This window comes from Pelobates fuscus, chromosome 2 (assembly GCF_036172605.1).
Source record: "Pelobates fuscus isolate aPelFus1 chromosome 2, aPelFus1.pri, whole genome shotgun sequence".
In the NCBI taxonomy this organism is placed as follows: Eukaryota; Metazoa; Chordata; class Amphibia; order Anura; family Pelobatidae; genus Pelobates; species Pelobates fuscus.
Window position 1 is genome coordinate 193,450,594 of NC_086318.1, and position 12,582 is coordinate 193,463,175.

The following is a 12,582-nucleotide window of genomic DNA, read 5'->3' on the forward strand; positions in this document are numbered from 1 at the left end:
CTCCAACTTTCTACCGCAAATTATGATCACAGGAGCCATTTATATTGAGTAAAGGCACACAACAGGGGTGTCCTCTATCACCCCTACTGTTTGCAACGTTTCTTGAACTTTTGCTATATCATATATAGACCATCTAGGCATAGAGGGAAATAATATATTTGTAGCTACGTTTACGGTATCAGCTTATGTGGACGGTGTTGCTTACCTTGACCAACAATGCAAAACCAAGTAGAAGACCTCGATTCCTTTGGAAAATAATCCGGATATAAGTTTAATTTACAAAATGAATAGTGATGCCATAGACACAGCATATGTGGAATAGACCCATGGGATAAGGATAGTAAAGGAGTGCTTTAAATTCAATTAACTGCTGTCCCAACCCAATTATATGCTGAAAATTACTTTTTGCGGATCAGCAACCTAATCAAGGATGGATAAGCCGATCTCCTGGATTGGACATATTCACACTAGAAAAACTAATCTATTACCTAAGATCCTCTTCCATGCCCTCCCTATAGTGGGCATTAGACAAGATATCACCAGCCTACATAAATGACACACAGTGACCAAAAACCTTCTGTACCAGCTTAATTCGATGGGAGTTCTTGGCCTGCCCGATCTATACTTCTACAACCTATCAACTCAGCTGGCCCAGATAAACTCCTTACATGTCCTCCCAGACAGAAGAAGGTGGGCAGAATCCTTCCTGATGGGTGCTGACCTGCAACAATTCTAGATATGGGTTCCTAAACCCCAAAGGGCATTGCTACAAACAAACTGCCAGACTATAAATAACTATTTTACCCTGCTTGCTGGTCAAGGGCTGTTTCCTCCATACGCCAGCCCGCAGTCGGTTCAGTATAGTGTCACTATACCCCATTGCCTCTAGCATGTAAGCTCATTAAGCAGGGCCTTAAATCCCTCTGTTCCTGTCTGTCCAACTCGTCTGGTTACAAATACGTGTCTGTTAGTCCTCTGATTGTACAGTGCTGCTGAATTTGTTGGTGCTTTATAAATAATACATGTAAAATGTTGGTATACTAATATACATGCCTACATATAGTTGCAATCAAAATGATTCAATCTCCATTGAAAATCAGGTTTATTGTCAAAATCTACAGACTTTCAGATGTTTGCAATGAACAAGTCAAACAAAAGCAATTGACAAAGCTCAAAACAACAAACGCTTTAAGTGGTTTCCCCAAATTCAACTGAAATCTTCTTCTCACAAGGGCTGGCCGCTGCACAAAATGCTACAGCGGCCAGCTACCTCGGCATGAGAATGGGCTTGGCGGTGAGTGAGATCCTTGACCTACTGTGCCACTCCTATCCATGGTCTTATGGGAAATCCTGCCTGTATGAGGGCACAGGATTTGGGAGGAATAGAAGGGTCTTGGCTGTAATGATACCTGCATCTCTACCTAAACCAATCAATACTTATTTTTACAGACCTGCAGGGTTCGGCCAACCTGACTCCCTCTGACTATATTTGATACCTTCAAATTAGGGATTTTGCCTAGAGCCAAGAGGTTAAACGGGCAGCTGGTAAGCACCTAACCTTTTTTTTTTTAAATTGTGCATTACAGACAACCCCCAAAAGGTCACATCTCGACATCAAAAGAATGTGGTACTTTGAGATACACTGATGAATAGGAGGTTTATATGGGAGGGGTACAGGAGGGGGCAGAATGGGAAGCTTGCTCGAAGATATCAGTTTGTGTAAAGCTCCAGGAGCAGTTCTATAAAGTGTTATTTAGATGGTATGATGCACCAGTTAGGGCGCACCACATGGGTAAATCCACCATGGACGACTTCAGGCAAATATGTGGGGAGCGTGGCACTTTTACACATACTTTGTACTTTTACATTCTTTTTTATTTATTTATACATTTCTGGTGGAGTTGCCCAAAGGTGAACAACCTAATAGCAGAGATTTCCCATAGATAACTGAACTTAAACTTGGGAACTCTTCTCCTTTCTAAGCCCTCAGGATTAGATAACAGAAACACAATCTCCCTAATCTCTAGGCAGCTAATAGGAGCAGGTGCACCATAAGATACCAGCCTTTCACAAAACATGGCAGCCATGGGAAAACTAAGGAGGGTAAATCTTTCCTTTACCTTCTTTTCTTCTGTTCAGTTGGTTCCAGCTGATATCTATTTTCTTATCACAGTATATCTTCCACGGATAGAGAAGAAACCTATTTCTCTGTTGTCAAAATTAAAATTAAAGTTGAAGGTCAAATGTATATTAATATACCTTAACTTCTTCCCAACGAAATGCGTGCTATGCCATCCTACAAGAGGAGGTCTGTAAAGTCATTAGGGCAGCACAGCACGCCCTAATGATCGGATCCTCCCAGCAGCCCAGAAACTTGCCCTCCTCATCTGATCAGGGGTACTGCCTGACAACCAAGGTCAAACTCGACGATCCGCGTCATCTGGCTTGATTAACACATTAACTAGCTGCCTGGGTTGTCAAGCAGATCCCCCAACATATAATTAGTAAAATCGACTTATGTTCAAATAATAAATAAATACACACTTAGAATGAATATCTATCTCGATATACCAGCTCTCTCCCTGCCAAGTAGAGGAATCGGCTTGTAACAAATTGATATACAAAACTGCAATATTGTATATAACGTTCTGTGTATGTGAATGGTTTCACAAGTTGGGGTCATTTCCTTGATAACAGTGTGATAAGGATCAAAGCTTTCAGTTGCATTTTACAACACCCAGCTAAAACAAAAGCTTACATCCCTCCAGCAGTTCTCCTGCCAACCAGTTTTCCATGCATGATATCAGAAGACCAGAGTAATGAACATCTAGGTGTAACCATGGTAGTGTGTGTTTTCCCAAGCCATCTACCCAGAAACCTAACCTAACTGGTCACTTCTTATAGTATGTTACAGAATAGCTGGAGGGAAGAGTTCAAAGGGAAAGACTTGTGTAAAGACAGAACTCTCTGGAAAAAGAGGGCGGGATAAACCACTTTTGGGAGGGAAAAGGGATTCTGGGAATTGTTGTTTATGACAGCAAGAATGAGTCTTTAAAATGACAACAGGCTCTCTCTCTTTCTCTCTTTGTCTCCTTTGGAGAGGACAGCGCAGCAAGCAGGTGCCATGGTGAGCTTAGAGATGCTCCATTTAAGTATTGCCCTTTTAGTATGCCCTTTTAGTATGCATCTTTTGATTATGTACTGGATATAATGTATAATGTGTAATGTGTATATCCATTTAAAATTTAACAGTATCCTTAAATTAATATTTACAATACATTTTATTATACACTTGTGTTTGTGTCTTATTTGTCACACATTCCCTAAAGAATATCCTTGTAAGAGGGTCATAATTTTTTACAGGCTGATTATGGACTCTCCAGTCTGTGTACTCCTCTGGTACATTCCAGCTGTTCAGCTGATATTATTAGGCACCATCTAAGCCATCTATGATTCTAAGAGCCGTCATATGATTACATATGTTATGTTTTTCTTTTCTTTTGATTTCTTTATATTATTTGCACTGTACATAGAGGAGCACTGGGGACCATAGGCACATGCACGGCACCAATGATTCTGCTATAGAGAATCAATACATGCAAAGCATGCATGATGTCACAGTATGCTAGAGTATGAGAGTTGTGAATTAACAACCTGGCTCTCCAACACAGAGGGCTTTGAGACGTGGCTTGAAGTCATGCTTCCAAGCCTTCTAATTATTAAAATATTGCTTTTGTGAGCCTGGGACAGAGGGAGAACCACTATCACAACTTCATTTACATGTAATTGTTATAGTGAGTACAGTGTTCTTTTAACTTTGGTTTCTATCCTATGTCTTGAAACCCTAAATTGAAAGTCTGTGAAGAAAATGTTTAAATGTTTAGATCAGTTTTCTTCTGGGAAAAACACTATTTACCAGCTAGCTTAGCTCAATGAGTCAGGCATGTAATGTCATTAGCAGGTACTGACATTTCTAAGTTTGGACCTTATTCCTCTAGAGCTCGTATGAATAGTAACATTTTTCAGACAGGTAACTTTAATGATCTTGTTCTTAATGCAGCAGATCAGTCTAGATTAACTTTTAACTCTTTCTACATTAAACCCATAGGTCATGCTTCTATGAATGTCACTTATTGTGATCTGTTTAACTTTGAATTAGCATATGAGCCTCTTGTCTATAAAACATCTAAGATTTTCCTAACTTTAATACCACAAAGTCACAGTTTTTATAAAGGAATACTCCACACACATGTAGCACTCAGGAATCTGTCATTTTCTTGAGAAATTCTAAAAAAAATCTGCAGTTTTATCATCTGGGACAGAAACACCTTCTTGGTTGTTAATTAGATAGCCAGGAAAGTTTTCCTCTGCTTGTTAGCTCCACATAGCAAATAGAAGGGGTAGGAAGGGGTAGATGAGCTGTGCTTCAATGAGAAGAACAGAAAAGCTGAAAATGGATGAACGCACTTGCAAGTCGAGCACAGAGGCTTCTCAATGAGCTTGTGCTTGGAGTATTTTTCGGCTGCAGACAGCCTTCTATATACCCACAAAGAAAACATGGAGAATAAAATACAGGCGTGCATAGGCAATTTCAGTTTCTGAACATGACAGCTTTGTCATGCAGAGTGGTGAACCCTGAAATTAGCTGTCAGAGCTATCAACATTATCCTTAAAATAAAATAAAAAGAAACACTTCTAGAGTGACATTATGAAAAATGGGATCTGGAATAATTTAAAGGGTAGAATTATATTATGACTACTGTATCCATAAGGAATAAGGAGAATGTAAGGGAAGACATTTTTTCCTGAAAATAATAAATTTTTTAGACTCATTTTATAGATCTCAATCACGTGTCTTATTGCATGACCTCTTTACTTTACTACAGTCCTGTTGATAACAGGACACTATACAGCTGATTGTATTTACGCTGTATATGTTTGTCTGTCATCATATGCCCTTTGAGTCACTTATCTCTAATGCAAATCAATACAACTTCTTTATTATTAATATTATAATTTTTTTATTATTTATATAGCGCCAGCAAATTCCGTAGCACTGTACAATGGGCTTTATCATAGCATGATTAAAACGTTTCATTCTCTTTAGTAATTAGTAACTCTTTATTGTCCTAACATCATGCATACTCGGAATAGCAACGCACTCTTGATTTGATTATAAAATGAAAAAATAAAACGATACGTCCCAAAGTGCTGCACAAAATTTGTTTTTATTTGAAACGTGAATTAAAAATATAACTTTTAAAATACAAACATCAATAAAAGTTATTACCATGTGACCACACAAGTTAAATATTCACTTTGGTGTATAAATCACAGGAAGAGTTATTTACTCTAGTGAGAATTGTCGAATTCAATGTGAATTTTAAATTTAAGGCAAAAATATTCTTCAAATCTTCAATATTCTTCAAATCATGTTTCTAGAATGCTTCGAGAATTCCTACATTGGCCTAAAATGTGAAATTCACTTTGAAACCCTAATCAACCATGTAAGTCTGCAATGCTTCCGGCTTTGGGATTCAATTTAAAATTCACTTTCAATTTTTCCAGCCATTCTCACTTTAGTAAATAACCCTGAGGGTATATTCAACTCAATTCAACATAGTTTTCTGCATCACCGGCTTCACCTTTAGAGAGTGACAGTCTGCACTTTTATTGCCTCAGGAGGCCACGAGTAGGAATCCACCACAAACTGGTCATAATCCGTGGTATACATCTGAGAGCGGACAAAACCTTCCTTGTCCTCAGGCTCAGGAAACACGGATGCAGTGTTATCTCTGTATGCATTTTCTACAATCTGCAAATATAGAGTCATGTGATTAATGACATGGTGGATTCATGGTATATAATTACAAATTTAAAGGGCTACTCTGTCAGTGGAATGTTTCAACTTGAAATTCTGTCAATTACAGGATATTTCAATTCTTCAGCCTACCAGAAGCTACCAATTCTATCCAAGTTCTACATGTGGTGTTTGTACTCTGGACACACAACTTAAATTGAGCCCTCTCTTCTCCTCCGATAGAGGGCTGGGCCATAGATACATAGTATACTGGGTTTTTTTTGTAACCTTATACCGACAGCAGAGCGGAACTTGTTGTGTGGGAGTTAATTGGATAAGATATTCTTCCAGGTGGGGAATGAAACTAAACAATGCACCAAGAGAAACCTTAAAGGAATGTAGGCACTTTCTGTTTAAATTTACAATTTTTGAATTATTATGTGTGCATTAATAGCATAAGGCAGTGAAAATTAAGTGGACATTTTTACCTCATAGATTTCATTCAGTGCTAAAATGGAATGAAATGAAGACCATCAGTCACGTGCCTTTACCCTATCTAGGATATGAGAATTCATGTCATTCATTTATTTTAAGATTCATAAAAGACAGTAAGACCAGGATATCTGTGTAGTACAAAATGATGAACCAATGTAGCTAATAGTCCAAAGAACATTGTTTGCTTTTTATAGTGTAAGATAAATGTTGGAGAAAACGCAAAAAGAAAAAGGAGGCTAAAGAGTGCAAAAGAGTTCTAGGGCGTGACAAACAAACTCCCCCCCCCCCCCCCCGAAATAAATGTCTATAGCAATCACAATTTAGTAGTCTTGGGGGTTGAGGTCTATTCATGGACTGCCATTGTTTTAAATGCACATTGAACTACTGACATAGATATGGTGGCGACATTGGCTGGTGGCATGAAAGCTCTGAGCCAACTGGATGTCTTATGCAATACATCCTGAAATAGTACATGCTGTGATTGGTATGTTCCGGGTCTCACAGCAATCACCAAAGCTGCCTTTGGCAGAGGGCATCTGGTTGCTTTGGCATGCTGAAAAAGCATTTGGATGTCTCGGTCAGCAATATATGCACAAAAATCAATTAGAGGTAGGAGCATTTACTGGCGCATGAGACAGTCATGCCAATGAGCCTGAGATAGTAACACAGTAACTCTTTTGTTTATTCCATCAATATATGAAAACTAAAGATAACAAAAGTTGATACAAAGAAAGCCTCAATATGGAACTGAAAATATATTGAAAATACCCTAAATATAGCATGAAGTTAAACTTAATTTACCTGTATACCCAATGTGCCAAAACGTTAATAAATGTCATTTAGTATACTTGCTAACAAACTCTACTTTATTATAGTGCCCTAAAAGACAACTAGGTAAAGGGGAGTATAGTTAAAGCTAGCTAGCTAGCTACAGAGAATCAATTTAAATAAATAAAATAACATACAGGTACCAATAAAAAGAAGGTAGTTGTATAAACAGTGTGGGGTCAGAGATAAAATATTAGGAGTATTTGCTAGAGCAAGAAACAAACATATTGGTGACTCCACGTAATAAATACTTTATATATTCTAGCCTCATAGGGAAACTAAATGTAACATAATTGTTACAAAATGATCAACTTCAATAAGGTACAAGGGATATAGAAAAAGAGTCCCCTCAAGTATAACATGAAGTTGGGCTTCATTTAGATGAACGCCTGGTGCTCCAGAAATCTTATATCACTCATTTAGCAGACTTGCTATCAACCTCCATTATATTGACTTGTTAACCCACTCTAAAACTAGCTACAGTTGTACTCAAAATTATTCTACCCCCATTGAATATCAGAATTTATTGTCAAAATTTACAGACTTTCAGCTGTTTGCAATGAACAAATGAAACAAAAGGAATTAAAATAACTCAACACAATGAATGCTTCAAGTGGTTTTTCCAAATTCGACTGAAAATGCAACTGAAATGACTTCTCCAGTTTCAAAATTATTCAATAGAATCCCTTACAATAGCACAAATATGCAAAACAGGTGTTGTCTCAAACACACCTGATGCAACTAATCAGGTGTTTTATTAGTTGCACAAGGTGTGCTTGAGTTGTAACACTTGAAATACCTGACCTGGATAGGGGTTTGTTGAGTGTCACATTTGACTGCATGTTAGAATATGGCAAAATCAAAAGAATGGTCCCGTTAAGAGAAGAGATCATTACCTCTTACAGACAAAGAATAGCATCCAAAAAGATAGCGAAGGCACTGAATGTTGCTAGAGATAGCACTGGAAGCATAGTTTGCAAGTTCAGAGGTAGTTATCTCGAAACATATATAGAAGCTATACATGTAAAACAAACAATTCCCCTACAGACTAAAGTGCCTGCTATCATGTACGGCTAGATTATCAGATACCTAAATGTATGTTTAAACTGACATATCTCCTCCTATGTTTAGTATATAGATTCCCCTCTACTTTATCCGCTTTTTAAGATATTATTCTCACTGGTATTATCCTCTGGCAAGTTGTATGTACTTTCTCATTAATATGTGTGTGTGCTGTTTTCACTTTTGTATTTATTTTTTTGTCTTACTATTTATTGTAATTGATTGACTGAAAGCAGTCAGATAATCAGTGACTCTTCATTTATAAAATTGGCTTGAAAAACGTAAGTTTCTTTTAAAGCCAGTTTGATCAATAGGGAGTTTCTAATGGCTTTCAGTCAATCAGTCAATCAGTGGTGCTACTTTTCGATTCTGTAAGAGCCTTCTGGTTTACCGATTTTGAGAAAGAACAGAGAGGCAGAGAGATTCTGCGCTGGAACACAGACTTTGGAGTTAAACTGTTTGAGAATGGTTCCTTTAAATGCCCAGTGCCCCCTGTCACTTGCCTCCCACTGAGAGAAATAGTACCTACTACTGCTAGGCTTAGAGCATTAACTAATGCTCTCAGCCTACCACCAGCTACCTGGTTACACCTTCCTCATATTGTGGAAGCAGGAGGGGGATTAGGAAGCAAGGCGGCAGTGTTGTCGGTGTGCTGGAGCCCCAATGTAACTTTGCAGTTTAATCGCTGAAGTTAAAACTGTATCTAAACACTCCTGTTCCCATAACAACTTAAATGAACTTAAGTTATTATTGGGTTGGGTGTGTTACTTTAAGTATTTAAAAAAGATATAAACCTTCTAAAAATTAAAAATTCCCGGGTGCGCACTCTAATGAAATGTTCTGTGCACACTTATGAATACATAAGATACATTGCTAGAGAACAGCCAAAAATTTAGTATATATGGGTTGTGTCAGACTTATGCACTAAGTGATCATATACTATACTTAATCCTCATTCAGAGCTGATCATGGGTGTGCGGACCGCCCAGGTGCTCTGTAGATAGGCAGAGTGTGCAGGGCTAAGCTCTGTCTCCTCATGCAGCTCCCACCACCACTCGTTAGGCACCGCCCATGCCCAATCGGCACTGGTTGGCAGTGGGGCGAGACAAGAGGGGCCAAGGGTAGCGTGGTAATAATTAAGTGCTGGGCTAGACTACACAAAAAACAAGACAACCACTCAGGTCAATCCATGCACAAATGTGTTTAAGCACTCTCACATTGGCTAAATGCCTTGATTGCCTGAATGTAGTTAGCACACCAAATCCCTGGTAAAAAAAGGCCGGGTTGCAGGCTGCCAAGTAAATCGATTAGAAGCAATATAGGACTCTGTGCCCACGGACTCTAGGCACCATAACCACTTCAAATTTCCTTTCTTACCTTAACAGCAATTTTAACAGAGACGTCTTGTATTGTTTGCAAAGGTGGGTACAGACGACCCTCGTCCAGATGTTTATCAGAAACTTGTTCAGCTATAACCTTGAAAACAAAAGTATAAAAAATGTGGGTTATTTTTGGAACTTTAATTTTCCTTTATTTCGTTCTTCCACTCATTAAGTGCTAAACTAACAGGTTAGTCTCAGCTTGTGCAAAGCTCAGCACATGCTTCTCAGCGACTTTCTTATTCTTTGACAGATATATATATATATATATATATAATAATTGACAATTTTGACTTTACTGGAGGATCAGTGAGAACTTGCCAAAATCTGCTAGTGAGTCAGGTAGAATTAAAGCGTGTAATGTTGTAAAGTAATGTTGTGGCTCTGGGGCAAAGAGCCTTTCCCTGAACACTATAAACAAAACACTGCCTTTTCTAAAAAAACGCAGAATTAGATTGCTGCCCAAGGACATCTCTAGTGGTTGTCACTCCGCATCCACTAAAATGCATGAACATGCTTACTGCTTCCCACAAAGATGCATTAAATCAATGGATCTCTATAAGGAGATGCTGATTAATGAAGCACGGCAACTTGTAGAGCATGCGTGCTGGCCCCTTAATGCATTAGCAGGAATGGTGCGCCAGGGAAAGAAGGTAAGTAAAATGCTGTTTTTGTAGATACAATTCTGTCTAAATAGTGATAATTATACTTAGCTTTTGTAATAACTGTTTGTATTCCTTATGCAAGAGTGCTGTTATTATAGCACCAGCATATTCTGCAACGCTTTACAATTTTAATGTGGGGCTATAACAGCAAATTAGGCAAACTATTACAAATGATAACAGTAACAAGAGGTTAAGGAGAACCCTGCTTGAACAAGCTTACAATCTAGAGCAGTGGTTCCCAAACCAGGGATCACTTTAGACTCAACTGGGTAATCCCTAAATCCTGGACTGGCAGGAAGGCGTGAGGACTGGTTTGGGAACTATCGATGTAGAGGATTAACAAACATATTTTGAAGAGTTTAAGATGCAGTCACACATTTTTAACTAGTGATTATGCTCACTGCTACTCTAGATTTCAGTAATAGACCACTGAATAGTTGGACATCATCCAATAGGTATTATTTGTGCAGATGATGTACATTTTCATGTGTGTGGAAGCAGGTATTCTTACCCATCAGGTATGTGCTATCTATCTTGCCTATATTTTGATACATAAATTAGGATTATTTAGCACTAGGTGAATAATCCTATGAAAAGAGAATAGAGTCTCTCTTCAATCATGGAGCCGTCCCAGACCAATGATTGACAGCCCGAGATACCTTAAGCACGCCCACATCTGACGTAAGGTATCCGGCATATTGAATACCCTACTAGTCTACACACGCCCACAGTACATCTATGGGCGTTCCCTAGCGGCTACCCGCAAGGCTGTTTGATTCTGACAGCCCGCGAGCTAGCTCCGCCCTCACGTAGACCACGTGGTTACGCACACCACGTGGCCGGAACCGATACACGGCAAAGACGGGCGCATCATCTGAAACACATGGGGATTTACACTCCCCCTACACCGATTGGCTGGAGGGAGGGCGATAGAGCATTTAAGAGGTAGGATTTTTAGTAGTAAGTTGGCCCCTGACGAAGGTGCACTCTCTAAGCACCGAAACGTGCGTTGGACGTTCATATTCACCTCACAATGACACTGGGCACTGATTGGCACTTTAGCACCATGAATTTCACCTAATTCTAATTTTCCTTATTATTATTTTCTCTTTGTATTCCTATGCCTGTCTAGTCAGTTTACCAGGGAGAGAGGCTTTGTAATTTTTATAGTCAGCCTATTTTAGACTGACTTTCTGATATCTTCTACTCTCTTTCTCCCTGAAGCTCCATTTTTTTAGGAGCAACATCCTGTTTGGAATAATTTCCCATATAAAAGGTGTACTGCTGTGTGTAAGGTATTTACCATGTATTGTAATAATACATTATGCTGTGTACCTGTATAATTTACAGCAGACACCATTACTACCTGGCTTTTTAATTATTGGATACAGGATTTCTGTGAGACACTGCATTGAGGACGCTAATATTTGGAATATAGCATACTGGACCCTTTCCTATTTAGTCCATATAATTTTTGAATAAAGCTGTTATATAGGAAGGGTGATCAGACTATATAATGCCATACATTGGATTTCCTATTTATATATACCTACCTTGCAGCTGGCATAAGGAATATTAGTTTTGAGCGTATTACACTTTATAGAAATCTCTTAGGCTCTAGCCTAATATATGATAACAAGTTTATGTCTTATGCTACTGTACTATACATTATTTCCAGGCTATACAGATAGTCTAGGATTGACTTTTTTGCAAAGACTGTCTGTATTTCTCTTCTCTTTTCATAGTATTTATATCTGGGGTTAAATCCCATTGAGACCCCTGGAGTCTCCTTACGGTACGTTAGACGCTGGTGTGTGTTTGTTTCCCCCCCTGTTTTCTCTTGTGGGTGTGGAGTATACAGATACACACAATCTGTCTAAATTAGTTCTTTGTTCTAGGTCAGTGATGGCGAACCTATGGCACGCGTGCCACAGGTGGCACGCCGTGCCCTCTCTGTGGGCACGCGGCCACAGGTCCGCCATCACTGCAGAGTAGGCACCAGCCTGCCCGAAACGGCAGGCGCCTACTCTGCTTCCGTGTCGGGAGGCAGGGGAGGGATCTGTGATGCTGATCCCCTCTCCTCCCGCGCGATGCTGTGTGGAGCGTTGCCGAGTGTTACCATGGCAACGCTCCACACAGCATCGCGCGGGAGGACAGGGGATCAGCATCACAGATCCCTCCCCCTGCCTCCCGACACGGAAGCACTGCCTGCCACCACCGGACCACCAGGGATGACGGTACCACCACATGACCACCAGGGATGACGGTACCACCACCGGACCACCAGGGATGGCTGTGTCCCCCCCCCCACTTCATTAAAGGTAAGAAGGAGGGAGGGGGGGGGATACTGACA

At 39.5% G+C, this 12,582-nt stretch overlaps 1 protein-coding gene across 1 annotated transcript in view; it reads right to left on the reverse strand.

Moving 5' to 3' along the window:
* Positions 1-5,638: 5,638 nt before the first annotated feature.
* ME1 (malic enzyme 1) overlaps positions 5,639-12,582 on the reverse strand; it is a 460,205-nt gene continuing 453,261 nt past the window's right edge. The window contains exons 13-14 of the mRNA XM_063441145.1: positions 9,563-9,661; positions 5,639-5,815 (exon numbers count right to left, since the gene is read on the reverse strand). Of these exons, the coding sequence (XP_063297215.1) occupies positions 5,648-5,815; positions 9,563-9,661 (267 nt within the window). The 3' untranslated portion in view covers positions 5,639-5,647. The remainder of the gene's footprint in view (positions 5,816-9,562; positions 9,662-12,582) is intronic.